The sequence below is a fragment of the Mirounga angustirostris genome, unplaced genomic scaffold (genome assembly GCF_029215605.1).
Source record: "Mirounga angustirostris isolate CCGP_5_RB_7025 unplaced genomic scaffold, mMirAng1.0.hap1 SCAF_13, whole genome shotgun sequence".
NCBI classification, from domain to species: domain Eukaryota; kingdom Metazoa; phylum Chordata; class Mammalia; order Carnivora; family Phocidae; genus Mirounga; species Mirounga angustirostris.
The window spans coordinates 80,825,139-80,848,737 of NW_026991721.1; the positions used below are offsets into that span (position 1 = coordinate 80,825,139).

General features: G+C 41.1%; 1 protein-coding gene across 1 annotated transcript in view; it reads right to left on the reverse strand.

Annotated features, from left to right (window-relative positions):
• The window catches only part of LOC123857638 (beta-galactosidase-1-like protein 2), a 78,386-nt gene extending 67,973 nt beyond the window's left edge, over positions 1–10,413 (reverse strand). The window contains exons 1-2 of the mRNA XM_064575861.1: positions 8,997–10,413; positions 8,654–8,851 (exon numbers count right to left, since the gene is read on the reverse strand). Of these exons, the coding sequence (XP_064431931.1) occupies positions 8,654–8,851; positions 8,997–9,088 (290 nt within the window). The 5' untranslated portion in view covers positions 9,089–10,413. The remainder of the gene's footprint in view (positions 1–8,653; positions 8,852–8,996) is intronic.
• Positions 10,414–23,599: the final 13,186 nt, after the last annotated feature.

Consider the following 23,599-nt stretch of genomic DNA (forward strand, 5'->3'; position numbering starts at 1 on the left):
CATTTACCATGCTAATGGACACCAAAAGAAAGCTGGGGTGGCAGCCCTTATATCAGACAAATTAGATTTTAAACCAAAGACTGTAATAAGAGATGAGGAAGGACACTATATCCTACTTAAAGGGTCTATCCAACGAGAAGATCTAACAATTGTAAATATCTATGCCCCTAACATGGGAGCAGCCAATTATATAAGGCAGTTAATAACAAAAGCAAAGAAACACATTGACAACAATACAATAATAGTGGGGGACTTTAACACCCCCCCTCACTGAAATGGACAGATCATCTAAGCAAAAGATCAACAAGGAAATAAAGACTTTAAGTGACACACTGGATCAAATGGACTTCACAGACATATTCAGAACATTCCACCCCAAAGCAACAGAATACATATTCTTCTCTAGTGCCCATGGAACATTCTCCAGAATAGATCACATCCTAGGGCACAAATCAGGCCTCAACCAGTACCAAAAGATTGGGATCATTCCCTGCATATTTTCAGACCACAGTGCTTTGAAACTAGAACTCAATCACAAGAGGAAAGTCAGAAAGAACTCAAATACATGGAGGCTAAAGAGCATCCTACTGAAGAATGAATGGGTCAACCAGGAAATTAAAGAAGAATTTAAAAAATTCATGGAAACCAATGAAAATGAAAACACAACTGTTCAAAATCTTTGGGATGCAGCAAAGGCAGTCCTAAGAGGAAAGTATATAGCAATACAAGCCTTTCTCAAGAAACAAGAAAGGTCTCAAATACACAACCTAACCCTACACCTAAAGGAGCTGAAGAAAGAACAACAAATAAAGCCTAAACCCAGCAAGAGAAGAGAAATAATAAAGATCAGAGCAGAAATCAATGAAATAGAAACTAAAAGAACAGTAGAACAGATCAACAAAACTAGGAGCTGGTTCTTTGAAAGAATTAATAAGATTGATAAACCCCTAGCCAGACTTATCAAAAAGAATAGAGAAATGACCCACATCAACAAAATCATGAATGAAAGAGGGGAGATCACAACCAACACCAAAGAAATACAAACAATTATAAGAACATATTATGAGCAACTCTATGCCAGCAAATTAGATAATCTGGAAGAAATAATAGATGCATTCCTAGAGTTATATGAACTACCAAAACTGAACCAGGAAGATATAGAAAACCTGAACAGACCTAAACCACTAAGGAAATTGAAGCAGTCATCAAAAATCTCCCAACAAACAAAAGCCCAGGGCCAGATGGCTTCCCAGGGGAATTCTACCAAACATTTCAAGAAGAATTAATACCTATTTTTCTGAAACTTTTCCAGAAAATAGAAATGGAAGGAAACTTCCAAACTCGTCTTATGAGGCCACCATTACCTTGATCCCAAAACCAGACAAAGACCCCATCAAAAAGGAGAATTACAGACCAATATCCCTGATGAATATGGATGCAAAATTCTCACCAAAATCCTAGCCAATAGGATCCAACAGTCCATTAAAAGGATTATTCACCACAACCAAGTGGGATTTATCCCTGGGCTGCAAGTTTGGTTCAACATCTGCAAATCAATCAACATGATACAATACATTAATAAAAGAAAGAACAAGAACCATATGATCCTCTCAATAGATGCAGAAAAAGCATTTGACAAAGTACAGCATCCTTTCGTGATCAAAACTCTTCAGAGTATAGGCATAGAGGGTACATACCTCAATATCATAAAAGCCATCTATGAAAAACCCACAGCAAATATCATCTTCAATGGGGAAAAACTGAGAGCTTTTCCTCTAAGGTCAGGAACACGGCAGGGATGTCCACTATCACCACTGCTATTCAACACAGTATTAAAAGTCTTAGCCACAGCAATCAGACAACAAAAAGAAATAAAATGCATCCAAATTGTCCAAGAAAAAATCAAACTCTCACTGTTTGCAGATGATATGATACTTTATGTGGAAAACCCAAAAGACTCCACCCCAAAACTGCCAGAACTCATACAGGAATTCAGTAAAGTGGCAGGATATAAAATCAGTGCACAGGAATCAGTGGCATTCCTATACACCAACAACAAGACAGAAGAAAGAGAAATTAGGGAGTTGATCCCATTTACAATTGCACCCAAAACCATAAGATACCTAGGAATAAATCTAACCAAAGAGGCAAAGAAATCTGTACTCAGAAAACTATAAAATACTCATGAAAGACATTGAGGAAGACACAAAGAAATGGAAAAACGTTCCATGCTCATGGATTGGAAGAACAAATACTGTGAAGATGTCAATGCTACCTAGAGCAATCTACACATTTAATGCAATCCCTATCAAAATACCATCAACTTCTTTCAAAGTAATGGAACAAATAATCCTAAAATTTGTATGGAACCAGAAAAGACCCCGAGTAGCCAGAGGAATGTTGAAAAAGAAAAGCAAAGCTGGCGGCATCAAAATTCCGGACTTCAAGCTCTATTACAAAGCTGTCATCATCAAGACAGTATGGTACTGGCACAAAAACAGACACATAGATCAATGGAACAGAATAGAGAGCCCAGAAATGGACCCTCAACTCTATGGTCAACTAATCTTTGATAAAGCAGGAAGAACTGTCCAATGGAAAACACAGTCTCTTCAATAAATGGTGTTGGGAAAATTGGACAGCCACATGCAGAAGAATGAAACTGGACCATTTCCTTACACCACACACAAAAACAGACTCAAAGTTGTTGAAAGACCTAAATGTGAGACAGGAGTCCATCAAAATCCTAAAGGAGAACACAGGCAGTAACCTCTTTGACCTCAGCCGCAGCAACTTCTTCCTAGACACATCGCCAGAGGCAAAGGAAGCAAGGGCAAAAATGAACTATTGGGACTTCATCAAGATAAAAAGCTTTTGCACAGCAAAAGAAACAGTCAACAAAACCAAAAGACAACCGACAGAATGGGAGAAGGTATTTGCAAATGACATATCAGATAAAGGGCTAGTATCCAAAATCTACAAAGAACTTCTTAAACTCAACACTCAAAGAACAAATGATCCAATCAAGAAATGGGCAGAAGACATGAACAGACATTTTTCCAAAGAAGACATCCAAATGGCCAACAGACACATGAAAAAGTGCTCAACATTGCTCGGCATCAGGGAAATCCAAATCAAAACCTCAAAGAGATACCACCTCAGACCAGTCAGAATGGCTAAAATTAACGTCAGGAAACGACAGATGTTGGCGGGGATGTGGAGAAAGGGAAACCCTCTTATACTGTTGGCGGCAATGCAAGCTGGTGCAGCCACTCTGGAAAGCAGTATGGAGGTTCCTCAAAAAGTTGGAAAATAGAGCTACCATATGATCCAGCAATTGCACTACTGGGTATTTACCCCAAGGATACAAATGTAGGGATCCAAAGGGGTATGTGCACCCCGATGTTTATAGCAGCAATGTCTACAATAGCCAAACTGTGGAAAGAGCCTAGATGTCCATCGACAGATGAATGGATAAAGAAGAGGTGGTATATATATACAATGGAATATTATGCAGCCATCAAAAGGAATGAAATCTTGCCATTTGCGACGACCTGGATGGAACTGGAGGGTATTATGCTGAGTAAAATAAGTCAATCAGAGAAAGACATGTATCATATGACGTCACTGATATGAGGAATTTTTATTTTTTATTTATTTTTAAATTTTTTTTAAAGATTTTATTTATTTGACAGAGAGAGACAGCCAGAAAGAGAACACAAGCAGGGGGAGTGAGAGAGGGAGAAGCAGACTCCCCGCAGAGCAGGGAGCCCGACGCAGGGCTCGATCCCAGGACCCCGGGATCATGACCTGAGCCGAAGGCAGACGCTTAACGACTGAGCCACCCAGGCACCCCGATATGAGGAATTTTTAATCTCAGGAAACAAACTGAGGGTTGCTGGAGTGGTGGGGGGTGGGAGGGATGGGGTGGCTGGGTGATAGACATTGGGAGGGTATGTGCTATGGTGAGCACTGTGAATTGTGTAAGACTTGAATCACAGACCTGTACCTCTGAAGCAAATAATACATTATATGTTAAAAAAAAAGAAGAAGAAGATAACAGGAGGGGAAGAATGAAGGGGGGGAAATTGGAGGGGGAGACGAACCGTGAGAGACGATGGACTCTGAGAAACAAACTGAGGTTTCTAGAGGGGTGGGGGGTGGGGGGATGGGTTAGCCTGGTGATGGGTATTAAAGAGGGCACATTCTGCATGGAGCACTGGGTGTTATACGCAAACAATGAAACATGGAATACTACATCAAAAACTAATGATGTATGGTGATTAACATAACATAATAATAATAATAATAAAAAGAATATCTATTTGAAAAGAAAAAACAAAGGAAAGCCTTCAAGTCCTCAAAGCAACTACAGAAAAGGATACACGGCCCTCTAGAGAGTATCAGTTAAACGGAGAGCTGACTTTACAATGGAGACTGAAAACCAGAAGGCAGTGGCATTATCTTCAAAATGCTAAAACACCTGCCAACCTAGAATTCTATACCAGTGAAAACATTCCTCACAAATAAAAGGAAAATTAAGACATTTCAGATAAACAAAAGCTGAGAACTTTGTCACCAGCAAATCTACACTACAGAAAATTAAAAAATGTGTTCTTCATGCAGAAAGAAAGTTTCCAGAACAATAATAGTCTTGTTATTTAGAATTAAAATACATAACAATAGCATACAAATTAAGAGAGAAATAACTAGAGACAAAGCATTCTAATGTCTTTACATTATAAAGTGGGTAAAAGTACAAGAAAGAATTAGTTGTTGAAAAATCAAATATGAATATTATAAACCCTTGAGCTTCCAGTAAAAGAGTATATATCTCTCAAGCTAATAGAAGAAAGGAAATAGACACTCCATCATTCCAAAAAAAGACAATATTGCTTAGGAATACCAAAGCAAATAATTCTTTAACACAGGCAATAAAAGGCTGAGAAAGCAACCTAGCTTAACAGATACTAAAATGGAATAAAAAAGGGGCGCATGGGTGGCTCAGTCATTAAGCATCTGCCTTCGGCTCAGGTCATGGTCCCAGGGTCCTGGGATCGAGCCCCACATTGGGCTCCCTGCTCTGCAGGAAGCCTGCTTCTCCCTCTCCCACTCCCCCTGCTTGTGTTCCCTCTCTCACAGTGTCTCTCTCTGTCAAATAAATAAATAAAATCTTTAAAAAATAAATAAATAAAATAAAATAAAATAGAATAAAAAACTAGAAACCTGCTATCATATCTAGAAAAAGGGGAAACAAGCACAATTAAAACAGAAAGATAAAATAATTAAGTTAACTGTTACTATAGTACAAGAATGAATAGATAACACAATGTAACCAATAATAGCCTGAAAATCAAACTCATCATTGCATTCTCCAACACTGGTCAAGATCTACTGATACTGAGGTGAAGTTTTTGTGAATCCATAGTAAAAATTTGTAATGACTGAAAACCTGTTCAAGACTTCAAGAATGGAAATTAGCTTGATTGAAAAAGAAAAACCAGTCCTGCCATTAGATAGACACAGATTAAAACCACCTGAAAAGTTAAAAGGAGACACTACTGCTCCCAAGGCAGTGTAGCAGTTATAAAATGTCACCTCTTTGAGTGACTATTGCTTTATCATCGATGACACCCCCAGATCCTCTCTGCTGTACCCTTTTACTTCTAGGGTGGCCTAACTGCTAAACTACCCTTACCTCATGCCAGTACCCAACCCTGGCTAAACCTACTTCTTCTAATCTTGCACTGGAAACAACAAGCAATCCAGAAGTTGTCCCTGCTTTCCTTCAACTCCCTTTAGAATCCTTCACATGGGGCCTAAACTTGCAAAGTCTCTCCTCCTCCTCCACCATTCCTCTAGAACTCACTCCCTTGCTGAAAGTCAGCAAATCTGATTTTGTCACACTCTAGGTCTGTCCCTGCAAGACTCTGGCTGATTCATTTCTAATAACTCTTTTTTTTTTTTTTTTTTTATCTAATAACTCTTTTTTTAAAAGACAATGCAGTCAATGAAATTGAGCCATTCTCTTACACCATACACAAAAATAAATTCAAAATGGATCAAAGACCTAAATATGAGACAGGAATCCATCAAAATCCTAGAGGAGAACATAGGCAGCAAACTCTTCAACCTCGGTCGCAGGAACTTCTTGCTAGGCACGTCTCCAAAGGCAAAGGAAACAAAAGCAAAAATGAACTCTTGGGACTTCATCAAGGTAAAAACCTTGTGCACAGCAAAGAAAACAACCAACAAAACTAAAAGACAACCTATGGAATGGGAGAAGATATTTGCCAATGACATATCAGATAAAAGGCTAGTATCCAAGATCTATAAAAAACTTATCAAACTCAACACCCAGAAAAACAAATAATCCAGTTAAGAAATGGGCAGAAGACATGAACAGACATTTCTCCAAAGAAGACATACAAATGACCAACAGACACATGAAGAAATGTTCACTTGGCATCAGGGAAATACAAATCAAAACCACAATGAGATACCAACTTACACCAATCAGAATGGCTAAAATTAACAAGTCAGGAAACAACAAATGTTGGTGAGGACCCTCTTACACTGTTGGTGGGAATGCAAGCTGGTACAGCCACTCTGGAAAACAGCATGGAGGTTCTCAAGAAGTTAAAAATAGAGCTACCCTATGACCCAGCAATGGCACTACTGGGTATTTAGCCCAAAGATACAGATGTAGTGAAACAAAGGGGTAACTGCACCCCAATGTTCCTAGCAGCAATGTCCATAATGGCCAAACTGTGGAAAGAGCCATGATGTCCTTCAACAGATGAATGGATAAAGAAGATGTGGTTCATATATACAATGGAATATTACTTAGCCATCAGAAAGGATGGATATTTACCATTTACATCGATGTGGATGGAACTGGAGGTATTATGCTAAGTGAAAGAATTAAATCAGAGAAAAACAATTATCATATGCTTTCACTCATATGTGGAATACAAGAAACAGTGCAGAGGACCGTAAGGGAAGGAAAGGAAAACTGAATGGGAAGAAATCAGGAAGAAAAACCATGAGAGACTCTTAACTGTGGGAAACAAACTGAGGGTTGTGGAAGGGAAGGTGGGTGGGGGGATAAGGGAACTGCGTGATGGGCATTAAAGAGGGCCTGTCATGTGACAAGCACTGGGTGTTATATGCAACTGATGAATTATTGAACACTACATCTGAAACTAATGATGTACTATGTGTTGGCTAATTGAATTTAAATAAAATTTTTTTAAAAAGACAATGCAGTCTTTATATGCTAAATGTGTTCAATGTATAAGGCTGCATGCATTCTGTGACAATGTTCTCTTCCTTTTTGAGAGACTTAGACTATCTTACAGCTTATGAAATAAGGGTGACACTTTTTACTTTTCTAAACAACAGTGCTAAAAACAAACAAAAATGTACCTGTCTTATTTAGACTACAACTGTGTTTAAGTTTTTAATAGTTTATAAAATTTCAATGTGTGTGAATCACGGCTATATTAAGGAACAAAATAATAAGAAAAAAAAGGGGGAATAATGTGATGTATAAAAGGCATTATGACAGTTTAGAGGGCAAATGCTTTTAAATACCACTCCCATCATTCACCAAATCAAATTCCAATTAAATATTTTTTCTTCTAAACCTACATTTTAAAAACCAACCACTCAGGGGTGCCTGGGTGGCTCAATCAGTTAAGCGACTGCCTTCTGCTCGGGTCATGATTCTGGGGTCCTGGGATCGAGCCCCACGTCCGGCTCCCTGCTCAGTGGAGAGCCTGCTTCTCCCTCTCCCTCTGCCTGTCACTCTGCCTACTTGTGCTCTCTCTCTATCTCTCTGTCAAATAAATAAATAAAATCTTAAAAAAAAAACAAAAAACAGGGCACCTGGGTGGCTCAGTTGGTTAAGCGACTGCCTTCAGCTCAGGTCATGATCCTGGAGTCCTGGGATCGAGTCCCACATCGGGCTCCCTGCTCGGCGGGGAGTCTGTTTCTCCCTCTGACCCTCCTCCCTCTCATGCTCTCTCTGTCTCATTCTTTCTCTCCCAAATAAATAAATAAAATCTTTAAAAAAAAAAACAAAAAAACAAAAAAAACCCAACCACTCAAAAAGAGAACACAGCTAAAACTGGTATCAAAACAATAATGGATAAGCAGTTTCCAAGTTTTGAAGCCTAGAAAGAAATTACTAATTTTTGTTAATTTCAGCTTGTAGAATGAGGATAATTTTATTACTTGCCAGGCCTGGCTCTCAATGAAACCTTTCTTCAAAGACAAAATCTTCTAGGACAGTATTCTCTCCTAGGACTCATCACTGGGGCTATGACTCGGCTAGCAAGTGAGGATATCCAAGGAGGAGAGTAGTTAGGGACCACTGACCTACATCCATCTGTACTGGCCACTGCCTCTGGAAGTTAGACTTTTGCATGCAGGCCACCGTGACCCTGTTTAGAGGGAGGCCTTTCAAAGCCCTCAGTGCAGGCTCTATCCACAGGATGGATATTCTGGAGATATCAAATGGAGACTCGGACATCCTAAGAACAATGAAGAAAATACTAAAAGGGTCAACCTCTAGACTGGTCTAATAAAGTCTGAGCTAGAAATTCAGACTATAAATTCTTGAACTCATTACGTAGGTGCCAGCACTCACGTGGTGAGGGTGTTGAAACCACAGGCCTTCAGCTTCAGCAAGCGGTCCCTCCAGTACTCCCTGGGCACCCGGAAATAGTGAATAGTACCTGCTATGATCAGGAAAGGAGAGCCATCTAGTGTGAAGCTTGAGCCTTCAACTTTCAGACCCACATTGCGATTCACCATGCGGGAGGGAGTCAAGAAAACCTGATTCATCCTGCAAGGACAAGGGAGATGTGTGAAGTCCTAAAGATGTAACCCATGTGGCACACGGTTTGGGCAAATCAGAAAGGCCTTTCCTTCAGGGGCCCTAGGCTCTCCTCCAGTGCAAACAGAAAGTTCCCAACCCTTCCCAAACATACCTGGGTGAGAAGTCTCCTCCAAATTGAGCTATTACCAGTAACCCTGAAGACAGGTACAGGATGCCCACAGGTCTCAATAAGAAGGTCAGCATGCTAAACAGAGAGGATAGAACTGAAGTCAGACACCCTGGAGGCAGAGAAGGAGGTGGGAGCTGAGTGAGGTCTTGCCTGTGGAGGTGGGTGAGGAGCACAGACGTGGCCTCACTGGAAGGCAGGATTCTGCATGGCTGTCCCTTGGCTTCTGCACCACCTGGACTCACGACAGATTGGAGGGAGGGCAGCTGCAACGAAGAGCCTCCTGATAGCAACTGGATTTTCTGACACCAGTTACATTTTAGAGAAGATCTGGCCTCAGTCCCGTAAGTTTCACGGAAGAGAAGATAACCTCTGGGAAATTTGTGGGAGACCTTCTACTACTAAGGAGTGAACCCTAATAATTTGCTGCTTAGCAGAGAACACTCGCTGGAATGTAGAGGGACTTTCTCTGTAGCAGGGTCCCAATTTCTATCCCCAACCCAATTTTCTATTTCTCTGCTACTGTAGGATGTCATCTAATTAGCTCCCAGAACACACCCAGCGTTTGTGTGGCCAGTGATCTTCTTTATGCTGCTCACCGGGGGGCAAATGCTCTTTCCTTCATGTATCAAAAGTTCTGAGTCCGAGGTAGGCAGAACCAGTTGGGCCTAGCACCATCTGGGCGCTGCACAGCTTCTAGGAGGGGGAAGCACTCTGCATGGGGCGTGGCTGTGTCCTCACTACCCAGAGCAGGCCCTGAATCGCAGCAAGAGCTCAGCTCATGTTTTCCGAACAAACACAGGAGTTGCCAGAATCAGTAAAACATCTGCGTCGCCTCATAAGCTTCAGCTTTACCACGGGCTTCAAGAGTATTCCCTTAGGCAGAGTTGGGAGGGTAGAAAGCAACAGTTTTCTGTAGGGAAACAGGATGGAAAACAGAATGGGGCCCTGGGATTAGAGGAGGCAGACCCCTGGGCACCACTCAGCTCCTCACTGTGGGCGTGAAGAGTCCGGGAGACCGACTGAGATCAGAGGACGCTCAAAGATTTCCGGGGAGAAGACAGAAGGGACAAAGCGGAACCTCGAGGGAACCTGAACGGAGGGCCTAGAGATAAATTCCAGAAAGTGAGGAAACCCGAGGGGCCGTCTGGGTTGACGCGGTTCGGGGCTGCCGGGTGGGCCCAGAGCTGGGAGAGGCCACAGTGCGGGCGGGGCGGGGAGGTCCCGAGGCTGTTGCGGGCGTGGGCGCTCCAGTGGGCGCCCTGAGTGGGTCCCAGCCAAAGTAGAGGGCCGGAAGGGCAGGCGGTTACCCGACCTCACCCTGCGCCCGACTGCTCCTCCGCCAACTTGGCAGCGGTGGGTCGGTAGCAGCCGCCAGGCGGCGGACAGAGCGGGGTACAAACCGGCTCTGTGCTCCGCCCCGGAGAGCCTCGGCCGGAGAAAACCTCCCACCTCCCCGAGCCCTCCCCCCACCGCAGACTGGCCCGCCCCCACCCCCGTGCACCACCCCGCCCCCGACGGGCCCCAGTCTCCGCTGACCTGCTCCCCACCCGCCTGGGGCAGATCCTCCCTCACACCCGCACCCCCCCCCCCCCCCCGCAGCAAAATGGCCTCCACCCCCAGCCAAGCGCGTCCTTCCCGCAGTACCCTCCCTCCCCTCCGCTGATCCGCCCCCACGCCCACCCCTTGGGAGACTCGCAACCCCGCCAGGCCTCTGTGGGGCCGCAGCCCGGGCACTGCAGAGCGGAGTGCGGGCGTTGCAGTGAGCTCAGCTGGCCCTCTCTGCCCCTCTGGTCAGCCGGAGGCTGGCTCTGGCATCGGTCGTGACAGCTAATAGTCGTGGAGCGCCGTCAGTGGAGTGCGGACAGCTTGCCATCCGTTCCCCGCGGTCCTGCGCGGCTAACCGCGAGAACGGACTCGGGGCCGCCTGCCCCTCCGGCCCTCTACTTTCGCTGGGACCCCTTCAGGCGTCCTTCCCCGCGCAGCAGAGCCACTGGCACACTCGCTGGGCCACAGCAGGGGACTCATCCCCCGAGGGTCCGGGTTGGAGGCAGGGGTGTCCTCTCCGCAGCGACCACAGCTCCTCTCTCTGGGTCGCTTCAGCACGTGTTCACAAACCGCAGCCCCCGCGGTGCGAGGTGCTGAGGACACAGATAGGGGCTATCCCTTTCCCCCTGTAGGGAATGCCTAGTAAGGCCAATCTACATCCTGGAGGAGGAGGACCAGTTTCCTTTACCCTACGTGCCCTACAGCTAGTAACTTAACTCAGCCTGGGAGCAGTGGCCCACAAAGTGGGGCGTAGGTGAACCTTATCAACACGCAGATGCGCTGTCCCGTTTTGGACTTACAGAATCTGAAACCGGGGCGCATTCTGTGTTTGAGCAGGCAATTCTAATGCACCCTGAAGTCGGGGACTACCAGTCTACAACTTCTCCCCTGCTCGCCCTTGTCTCCACAGGAGAGCCCTGAGAGGACACCTGAGCCAATGTGGGTGGGGGGAAGGAAGTAGAGGTGGAGAGGCGTCTAACTTAATTTCACCAATGCAGCTGGCCCTTTTTTCAGCTTTTGGGGTGAGCAACCAGGCTCCCTCTGGATGGGAGATCAAGCTCCATTTAAAAGTCTCAGCTGTTGTGGATATTGCTACTATAAACATTGGGGTGCAGGTGTCCCTTCCAATCACTACATTTGTAACTTTAGGGTAAATACCTAGTAGAGCAATAGCTGGGTCTAAGGGTAGCTTTATTTTTAACTTCTTGAGGAACCTCCATACTGTTTTCCAGAGTGGCTGCACCCGCTTACATTCCCACCAAGAGTGTAAGAAGGTTCCCCTTTCTCCACATCCTCACCAACATTTGTCGTTTCCTGACTTGTTAATTTTAGCCATTCTGACTGGTGTATGGTGGCATCTCAGTGTGGTTTTGATTTGTATTCCTCGATGCCAAGTGATTTGAACATTTTTTCATGTGTCTGTTGGTCATTTGTATGTCTTCTTTGGAGAAATGTCTGTTCATGTCTTCTGCCCATTTCTTAACTGGATTATTTGTTTTTCTGGGTGTTGAGTTTGATAAGTTTTTTATAGATCTTGGATACTAGCCTTTTATCTGATATGTCATTGGCAAATATCTTCTCCCATTCCATAGGTTGTCTTTTAGTTTTGTTGGCTGTTTTCTTTGCTGTGCACAAGGTTTTTACCTTGATGAAGTCCCAAGAGTTCATTTTTGCTTTTGTTTCCTTTGCCTTTGGAGACGTGCCTAGCAAGAAGTTCCTGCGACCGAGGTCGAAGAGTTTGCTACCTATGTTCTCCTCTAGGATTTTGATGGATTCCTGTCTCATATTTAGGTCTTTGATCCATTTTGAATTTATCTTTGTGTATGGTGTAAGAAAATGGTCCAGTTTCATTCTTCTACATGTGGCTGTCCAATTTTCCCAACACCATTTGTTGAAGAGACTTTTTTTCCATTGGATATTCTTTCCTGCTTTGAAGATGTGGTATATATGCACACACCGAGTGGAATATTACTCAGCCATCAGAAAGGATGAATATTTACCATTTACATCGACATGGATGGAATTGGAGGGTATTATGCTAAGTGAAATAAGTCAATCAGAGAAATACAATTATATAGTTTCACTCATATGTGGAATATAAGAAACAGCACAGAGGATCATGGGGAAGGGACGGAAAACTGGGAAGAAATCAGAGAGGGAGACAAACTATGAGAGACTCAACTCTGGGAAGCAAACTGAGGGTTGCTGGAGGGAAGGTGGGTGGGGGCATGGGGTAATTGGGTGATGGGCATTAAGGAGGGCTCGAGATGTGATGAGCACTGGGTGTTATATGCAACTGAGCTCTACATCTGAAACTAATGATGTACTATATTTTGGCTAATTGAATTTAAATTTTAAAAAAATCCTCAGCTGGATCTATACATAATCCAGATCCAAGCTACTAGAGTAGTTAAACTCTTCTTTTTATAGCAAATTTATCTGAAACTGAAAAGAGACACCACAAGTGGCTTGCAATTCCTTGAAACAGGCAGAACGACCTTCCTCTAGGGACTCAACTGCCTTGATGTTAATACTTTTTTAAAAAAGATTTTATTTATTTGACAGAGAGAGCACAAGCAGCGGGAGCAGCAGAGGGAGAGGGAGAAGCAGGCTCCCCGCTAGCAGGGAGCCCAATGTGGGATGATCCCAGGACTGAGCCAAAGGCAGATGCTTAACTGATTGAGCCACCCAGGTGCCCCTTGATGTTAATACTTTGCTAAGGGCAAAAGGGAATCTTAGCCCGACCCCTCCCCACCCCAAGGATCCTATAAGTCTACTTTAACACATAAAAATTCCTTTGGAAACTTCTTTTATCCCTACCCCTGAAGATATATGTTGACAATCATTCCCAAGAGTATGATCCACCAATATACACCTGAAGGGTCTCATGACTAAGATTTTATTAGACAGTAGTAAATGACCTTTCCTAACAATAGCTAGCTAGCCCCTCAAGGTCCTGGAAACTTGCTTCCAAATTCCTTAGAGATTTATGCTATCCCTAAGCCCCTCCCATCTTGAAAGTATATAATCAGCCACTCCTCATAACTCCAGTTAAGCTCTTTGTGCCCAAGGATCTGTCCCCATGCTTCAATAAAACCACCTTTTTTGCACTAAAGACACCTCAAGAATTCTTTCTGGACCATTTGCTCCCAAACCCCAACATTTTCATATCATTCCCCACACTGTTTTACCTACCAAATTATATAACTTCATTTGCAATAAAATGTATTTCATCACCAAGAAGTAAGATTCTAAAATTCTGCTTTCTGGCTACAGTCATTTTTTGAGTGTATCTCCCAAACTTGCTCTTCATCAATCTTTGAATTTTCAGTCTTCTTGATAGAGTAGGCAGTTAGCCAGACATGAACAGGGAAGGGGTTTTTCCAAATGTTGAAAAAGCCGGAACCCACCAACTACCTCCAGAGCACAAATAGCTGGAGAAATCCCTGAGAGAAATGCAGATGCATACTCCCTGTACCCACTGTCCTCAAAGGACCCATGGCTTCTTTATAATACATTTACATTGCAGTTTCACACACACACATACACACACACACACACACACACTCTCACTGTACCCCTCACCCTCCTACCCCCAGTTTCACAAGGTATGATGGGAAGTCTCCCCAAGGAGACTAAATACAGAAACAGGGTGGAGGGAAGGGTGGGACCAAAGGAACAAGAAAGAAACTGTAGCTAAAAAGGTGGAAGTGCCAACATTTTGGGGCTCCTGTGCTCTCTCTCTCTCACTCTGTCTCTGTGTCAATCTCTATCGGTCTCATAGCCTGCTTCACCTTCCTTTGTTTTCAAGTGTCCTTTTGTTTTGGCTGCTAGTAAATGCTCGCTTACTGAGAGTTTGGCTCTGAATTCTTTCTGGGCCGAATTCAAGAACCGAGGACAGGAAGTGGGGTTCCCTGCTGACATGCTAGTCTCTTTTTCTGCAGTTTATCACACTCCTTCTGCCTTCACACTGTGTTCTGCTATCTCAAATATATGCCTTCTTTCTTGTCAGAAATTATTGTTTCCTTAACCTCATACATTCCTACTTTGCCAAGCCTCATTCTTTGGTAACAAACCAATCTTTCTCTTTCCTCTGCCCTGAGCTGATGAGGTGAAAGTTCATAAAACCAAACTTACTTAGCATGCAGTAGGGTTTTCTGTCATGGGCAATTCTATATTTATATATAGACTAACCCTACATAATATATATACATATATACATACATATATATAATACATTATATATTACCTATATATACGCATTTTTTTTTTTTTAAGATTTTATTTATTTATTTGACAGGGAGAGAGAGAGAGCACAAGTAGGCAGAGAGGCAGGCAGAGGGAGAGGGAGAAGCAGGCTCTCCACTGAGCAGGGAGCCCGACGTGGGGCTCGATCCCAGGACTCTGGGATCATGACCTGAGCTGAAGGCAGCCTCTTAACCAACTGAGCCACCCAGGTGCCCCTATATATACGCATTTTAAAGAGTATGTCGATGCTTTGTATCTCAAGATCCAGGGCTCATTGCTGGTAAACATAACCCATAAGCCCTAAACTCTAAACATCACTCTCTCAGCTAACACCTTTCAGGTTCCATAGAAACACTTCACATATTGTTATTTGTTTTCAAAACAAAAGATGACTGTATCTGCTATCCTGAAGGGCTGTGAATGGGCTGTTGCAATGTGTAGGAGAATATGAATGGTGGAAGTGCTTAGATAAAAGAAGAAAACAAGTTACCTTGTTCAATCCTTCCACCAAGTATAATAACTGCACAAGATGCTTACATAATGAAGTTATTCTGGTAATGCTGAGCACCCATTTACTGGCTTTTCTTTATGTTTCATTCATGGTTCCATGTGATATTTACAACTGTTGCACATGGCAATTGAGGAGCATTATATATTATTAAACAATTCACATTACCCTTATATTTGTATATTTATTGACCTAGACATAACATATGTGAAGGGTAATACTGATTATTTACATTGGCAAACAAATATTAAACACTATAATTACAAATAATTTTTAGTTTAAAAAGGTTTACTGAAAGTTAAAAAGATATTTAAAAATTAAACTAAAATAACTATTTAAATAATTTTTAGATTTATTATTTAGATATGTATTTTCCTTTTAATTTTAATAGACATTTTCAGCGCCCCATTCCTTGCTTTAATTTTCCTGCACTGTCTATGGTCAGTCATTCTGGTTTTTTGTTTTTTGTATTTGTGTGTTGTTGTTTTTTTTTTGTATTTTCTTTGATTTGTATGTGTTCCCGCAAAACATGTATTATTCCTTGTGTGGATTGATATATCAATTATCTATGCACTTGATATCGAGTGTAGCTTTATTACAGTCTTGCCTGGATCTAAATATGTTGGTATTTCCATAATTCTGTAGATTACTCCATGAGCCTACACTTTCTTTTAATGTTTCTGTAGTTTATTTTTTCATTTAATTCTTTAGTTCATCAAATATTTATTTTAATATAAGTTTGCAATATGAATTAATCTTTCATTTTTCAAATGACTAGCAGATTACTCTCAAATATAATTTTTCCCTCACCAATTTGAGAAGATCTTCATCATATACTAAATTATCATATATCCTTGTGTCTGTTTTTGGATTCTGTATTTTATTCCATTGCTTTGTCTAACCAGATCCAATTTGCAATGATAGCTTAACTCATCATCATAAAAGCCATGTATGAAAGACACAGCTAATATCATCTTCAATGGGGAAAAATTGAGAGGTTTTCCCCTAAGATCAAGAACACAACAGAGATGTCCACTCTTACCACTATTGTTCAACATAGTATTAGAAGTCCTAGCCTCAGCAATCAGACAACAAAAATGGAGGAATTTGTTTCTCAGATTCCTCATATCAGTGAGATCATATGATACTTGTCTTTCTCTGATTGGCTTATTTCACTTTGCATAATACCTTCTAGTTCCATCCATGTCATTGCAAATGGCAAGATTTCATTTTTTTGATGGCTGTGTAATATTCCATTGTGTATATATATATATATATATATATATATATATATATATATATACCACATCTTCTTTATCCATTCATCTGTTAATGGACATCTAGGCTCTTTCCACAGTTTGGCTATTGTGGACATTGTTGCTATGAACATTGGGGTGCAGGTGCCCCTTCGGATTACTACATTTGTATCTTTGGAGTAAATACCCAGTAGTGCAATTGCTGAGTCATAGGGTAACTCTATTTTCAACTTTTTGAGGAACCTCCATACTGTTTTCCAGAGTGGCTGCACCAGCTTGCATTCCCACCAACAGTGTAGGAGAGTTCCCATTTCTGTTAGGAGATTTTTGATTACTGATTTAATTTCTTTGCTGGTTATGGGTCTGTTCAGGTTTTCTATTTCTTCCTATTTCAATTTTGGTAGCTTATATATTTCTAGTAATTTATCCATTTCTTCCAGATTGCCTAATTTGTTGGCATATAATTGCTCATAATATTCTCCTACAATTGTTTGTATTTTTGTGGTGTTGGTTGTGATCTCTCCTCTTTCATTCATTATTTTATTTATTTGGTTCCTTTCTCTTCTCTTTTGGTAAGTCTGGTTAGGGGTTTATCAATCTTGTTAATTCTTTCAAAGAACCAGCTCTTACATTGTTGATCTGTTCTACTGTTTGTTTTTTAATTTCTATTTCATTGATTTCTGCTCTAATCTTTATTCCTCGTCTCCTGCTGGATTTAGGTTTTATTTGTTGGTCTTTTTCTAGCTCCTCTAGGTGTAAGGTTAGGTTGTGTATTTGAGACTTTTCTTGCTTCTTGGGGAAGGCCTGTATTCCTATATACTTCCCTCTTAGGACAGCCTTTGCAGCATCCCAAAGGTTCTGAACAGTCTTGTTTTCATTTTCATTTGCTTCCATGTAATTTTTTAATTCTTCCTTAATTTCCTGGTTGACTCATTCATTCTTTAGTAGGATGTTCTTTACCCTCCATGCATTTGTGGTCATTCCAATTTTTTTCTTGTACTTGACTTCAAGTTTCATACAATTGTGGTCTGAAAATATGCATGGTATGATCTCAATTTTTGTACTTATTGAGGCTTAATTGGTGACCTGATATGTGATGTATTCTGGAGAATGTTCCATGTGCACTCAAGGAGAATGTGTATTATGCTATTTTAGGATGAAATGCTCCGAATATATCTGTGAAGTCTGTCTGGTCCAGTGTGTCATTTAAAGCGACTGTTTCCTTGTTGATCTTCTGCTTAGATGACCTGTCCATTGCTGTGAGTGGGGTGTGAAAGTCCCCTACTATTGGGCGCATGGGTAGCTCAGTTGGTTAAGCAACTGCCTTCGGCTCAGGTCATGATCCTGGAGTGCCAGGATCGAGTCCCACATTGGGCTCCCTGCTCAGCGGGGAGTCTGCTTCTCCCTCTGACCCTCCCCCCTCTCATGCTCTGTCTCTCATTCTCTCTGTCTCAAATATATAAATAAAATCTTTAAAAAAAAAAAGTCCCCTACTATTACTGTATTATTATTAATGCATTTCTTTATTTTTATTATTAGTTGATTTATAAATTTGGGTGCTCCCAAGTTGGGGGCATAAATATTTATAACTGTTAGATCTTCTTTTTCAATAGACCCCTTTATTATGATATAGTGTCCTTCCTCAACTCTTATTACAGTTTTTGCCTTAAAATCTAGTTTCTCTGGGGGCACCTGGGTGGCTCAGTTGGTTAAGCATCTGCCTTCAGCTCAGGTCATGATCTCAGGGTCCTGGGATCGAACCCCACATTGGGCTCTCTGCTCAATGGGGAGTCTGATTCTCCCTCTCCCTCTGTGCATGCACACTCTCTCTCACTCTCTCTCAAATAAATAAATAAATAATCTTTTAAAAATAAAATAAAATCTAGTTTGTCTGATAAGGATGGCTACCCCAGCTTTCTTTTGATTTCCATTAGCATGATAAATGTTTCTACACTCCCCCACTTTCAATCTGGAGGTGTCTTTGGGTCTAAAATGAGTCTGTTGGGGGGTGCCTGGGTGGCTCAGTCATTAAGCGTCTGCCTTCGGCTCAGGTCATGATCCCAGAGTCCTGGGATTGAGCCCCACATCAGTCTCCCTGCTCCGCGGGAGGCCTGCTTCTCCCTTTCCCACTCCCCCTGCTTGTGTTCCCTCTCTCGCTGTCTCTCTCTCTCTGTGTCAAATAAATAAATAAAATCTTAGAAAAAATAAAATAAAATGAGTCTCTTGGAAGCAGCATATCTATGGGTCTTGTTTTTTTTATCCATTCTGATACCCTATGTCTGTTGATTGGAGTATTTACTCCAGTTACATTCACAGTAATTATTTAAAGATATGAATTTAGTCCCATTGTATTACCTGTAAAGGCTCTGTTCTTATTCCTTTCTGGTCTTTTGTTACTTTTGGTCTCTCTTTGCACTCAAAGCTTCCCCTTTAATATTTCTTGCAGGGATGGTTTAGTGGTCGTGAATTCCTTTAGTTTTTGTTTGTTTTGGAAACTCTTTGTCTCTCCTATTCTGAATGACAGCCTTGCTGGAAAAAATATTCTTGGCTGCATATTTTTCCCATTTAGCACATTGAATATATCATGCTAGTCCTTTCTTGACTACCAGGTCTCTGTGGACAGGTCTGCTGCCAGCCTTATACATCTACCCTTGTAGTTTAATGACTTCTTGTGCCTAGCTGCTTTTAGGATTTTCTCTTTATCTTTGTAATTTACAAGTTGCACTATAATATGTCAAGGTGTGGACCTATTTTTGTTGATTTTGAGGGGAGTTTTCTGTGCCTCCTGGACTTGAATGCCTGTTTCCTTCCCCAGATCAGGGGAAGGAATTTGTTCAAATAAACCTGCTTCCCCTTTTGCCCACTCCTCTTCTTCTGGGAGTCCTATAATATGGATATTACTTTGCTTTATGCAATCACTGAGTTCCCTAAGTCTACTTTCATGATCTAATAATTTTCTTTCCCTCTTCTTTTCAGCTTCATTATTTTCCATAATTTTATCTTCTGTATCACTGATTCACTCTTCTGTTTCATTCATCCTCATTTATATGGTCTCCACTTGGGACTGCATCCCAGTTACAGCATTTTTAATTTGGCCTGACTAGATGTTAGTTCTTTTATCTCTACAGTAAGAGATTCTCTAGTGTCTTCTATGCTTTTTTCAAGCCTAGCTAGTATCTTTATAATCTTTTTTTTTTTTTAATTCTAGTTTAGACATCTTACTCATATCCATATTGATTAAATTCCTGGTTGTGAGTACTACCTCCTGTTCTTTCTTTTGGGCTGAAATTCCTCATCATTTTGTCCAGAAAAGAAAAGAAGAAATTACAAAAAAAACAACAACAATAACCACAACAGAAAAAAACAAAAAAACCCTAGATTCTGGGTGTGTTTTGGTCTGCTTGTTAAAAAAAAAAAACTAGATCCCAAAATAAGAAAGAAAATATATATATTAAAATACAGTGAAAGGAAAGAAAAAATAAAGTATATATTAAAATTAAAATTAAAAAAGATTTTAAAAATTGAAATAAGAAAATAACTGAAAAAATACTAAAAGACTAAAGAATAAAAATACAAGGAATGCTGTAAACTCTTCCCCAAGAGCTGAAGCTTTGCAACCCTTTATGATCACTAAACTTGGTGGCGGCAAGTGGTTTGTGCTGGTCTTCTGGGGGAGGGGACTGTTGTGCTGATTTTCAAACAGACTCACTGACGTGGGAACGCGCCTTCAGTGCGCAGGGAGGCACGGTGCTCAGTGTAATGGCTCCGGACTCCACTAGGTGGCACTGTTTTGTTCCCTGAAGGCGTTCAGTGATGATGCGCGCAATTAATATGGCAGTTCCCCACTCTCTAGCCCAGAAGCTGAAAGTTTGTGCCCCCACCACTCTCCAGTGAGCCTTCACAGAAGAGCAATCAATCATCCTTGTCTCCCCAGTTTCTGTCAGAACTCTTGTGTTCCCCTGGTCTGTGTCTGTTTTTATCTCAAGCACATGACTGAGTTTCATAACTCCAAAATTTAGGGACTCCCATGGAGCAGGCCTGTGCTGTTCCCCTGGAGTTAGGGGGGGGTCTTCCCACACTTCTGGGTTTTTTTTGCTGGACCTACCCCAGGAACGTGATCACATGACCATGCCGTGGTTCACAGTTTATGACAACATAGAGCAGAAAGCCCACGCCTATACTCACTGTTCTCAGCTGGCTTCCCTGCTCCTATGCCTGGGAACAGTGCCCCACTTATGCGCCAGTCTTTCTTCTTGAAATCCGGGGATCTGTAGACTACCGTTACACCTGGGATTCCACCCTGCTTCACCACCTGAGCATCTTTAAGCCAGGCAGGTCCCCACACTATAGCAGACTTCTAAAAGTTCCAATTTTGCACTCCACTGCTTATAATGCCTTGTGGTAGCCTCCTTAAGCAGGTTCCCTCCCTGTTGCCATATCCTCAGCTATATCACACCAAATTCAAATCTCTGCAACTCCTACCTTCCAAATACAGTCGCTTTTCTGCTTGTAGACTTGCAGCATATGTTTTCTCAGACCTCCAATTGATTTCTTGAGTGTTCAGAATGATTTGATAACTATCTAGTTGTATTTGAAGGAGGAGGCAAATTTAAGGTCCCCCTACTCCTCCCCCATCTTAACTCCTCCCCTTATTAATGTTTCTTGAGTAGAAGATTCCTAAAGCCAGAATAAATATTACCAATGGGAGAGGGAATTAGGACCTCATGAATTTTGAGGGCCTCATATGCTTCATATACATTTAACTTATGAACATTCAGACTTATGTACAGGGTTTGATTAGAGTGGAGTATATAGAGTGCAAAATTTAAGGAGGCATTCCTCAGAGTGTCATAAATATTTAATTTTCTGTTTGGTTCTTCCAGCCCTGTCTATGTTCATACACATATGATCTACCTACTTCATCTAACAAGTTTCACAGCTGACTAATTTATCTATGCTTCACACATCTTTGAGTTTTATTCTTTCTATTTGTTTAGTTTTCTATAGCAGATCTGAATATTCTTAAACAATTCAGCAAACACATATTACATAGCTCAAGTCCATGTCTTTGTTCTTCTATTTAATGAGACTTCCTGATTATTCATTTATTATTCCAGATGAATTTTAGAATCATTTTACCAAGTTCATCAAGTTGTAATTAGATCACCCCACTTAAGCATATGGTATTTAAATGTTTGAGATCCATTTTCTGGGCCTAAAAAAAAAAATACAGAATTTTTCTGTCTGCATAACACCATGCTTTAATTTGTGCAGGTGACAAAACAAAGGAAAATAATAAACCAATAAAATCTTGCCCTCATGGAGTTTATATTTTGACATGGTAGATAAATAAAAGAAAAGATAAATATGTAAAACTTATACTATGTTTGATGGTGAGCGCTATAGGGAAAGATAAAGGAAAGATAGGGAGTTTGTATATGGAAGACACTATCTCAGATAGGGTAGCCAAAGAAAGCTTCATAAGAAGGTGACATGTAAGTGAATGCCTTTACAAAATGAAGAATGGAAGTTTTGGTCCAAGATGACAACATAGAAAGACCCTGAACTCACTTCCTCCTATGGACGTACAAAATCTACAGGTACATATGAAACAATTTCCTCTGAAAAGAAACCCCCAAACTAGTTGAAAAACTCCTACACATTGAGCAAATATTTGTTCAGTTTGTTCTCTATAGTTAAGAATCTGTATCTTGGCTTGCCTCTCTCTTTCTTTTTTCCCCTATGATCACTTGTTTTGTTTCTTAAATTGCACATATGAGCAAAATCATATAGTATATCTTTCTCTGACTGATTTATTTCACTTGGCATAATACTCTCAAGCTCCATCCACATCATTGCAAACAGCAAGATTTCATTCTTTTTTATGGCTGAGTCATATTTCATTGTATATAATATACCACTTCTTTACCTATTCATCAGTCAATGGATATTTGGGCTCTTTCTATAATTTGGCTATTGTAGAAAACAGCTGCTATAAACATTGGGGTGCATGTATCCCTTTGAATTAGTATATTTGTATTCTTTTGGTAAATACCTAGTAGTGCAATTGCTGGATCATAGGGTAGTTCTATTTTTAACTTTTTGAGGAACCTCCATACTGTTTTCCACAGTGCCTCCACCAGTTTTCATTCCCACCACAGTGCAAGGGTTCCCCTTTCTCCACATCCTCTCCAACACCTGTTGTTTCTTGTGTTGTTGGTTTTAGCCATTCTGACAGGTGTGAAGTGATACCTCATTGTAGTTTTGATTTGTATTTCCCTGATGATGAGTGATGTTGAGCATCTTTTAATGTGCCTGTTGGCCATCTGTAGGTCTTCTTTGGAAAAATGTCTATTCATATCTTCTGACCATTTTTAATTGGATTATTTGGGGGGGGATGTTGAGTTTGGTAAGTTCTTTATATATTTTGGATACTAACTCTTTAGTGGATATGTCATTTGCAAAAATCTTCTCCCATTCTGTAGGTTGCCTTTTAGTTTTGTTGATTATTTCCTTCACTGTGCAAAAGCTTTCTATTTTGATGTAGTCCTGATAGTTTATCTTTGTTTTTATTTCCCTTACCTCAGGCAACATATCTAGTAAGATATTGCTATGACCAATGTCAAAGAGGTTACTGCCTGTGTTACCCTCTAGGATTTTAGTGGTTTCATGTTTCACATTTAGATTTTTAATCCATTTTGAATTTATTTCTGTGTATGGTGAAGGAAATCATCCAGTTTCATTCTTTTGCATGTTGGCACTTCAACTTTTAAGACCTGTACTGGAGAGATGAGCCCCCAAAGCATCTAGCTTTGAAAGTGAATGGGGCTTGTGTCCATGAGACTCACAAGTCTATAGCAAACTGTGAAATAGTTCTTAAAGGGCTTGTGTGTATGAACTCATTCACCCCAGGGGACAGCACAGAGGCAGCTAGATGACTGAAAAGCTCCCAGACTTTCTGTGGAAAAGGCCTATTTGCTTATCTTAAAGCAGTGGCCTGGGGCACCTGGCTGACTCAGTCAGTTAAG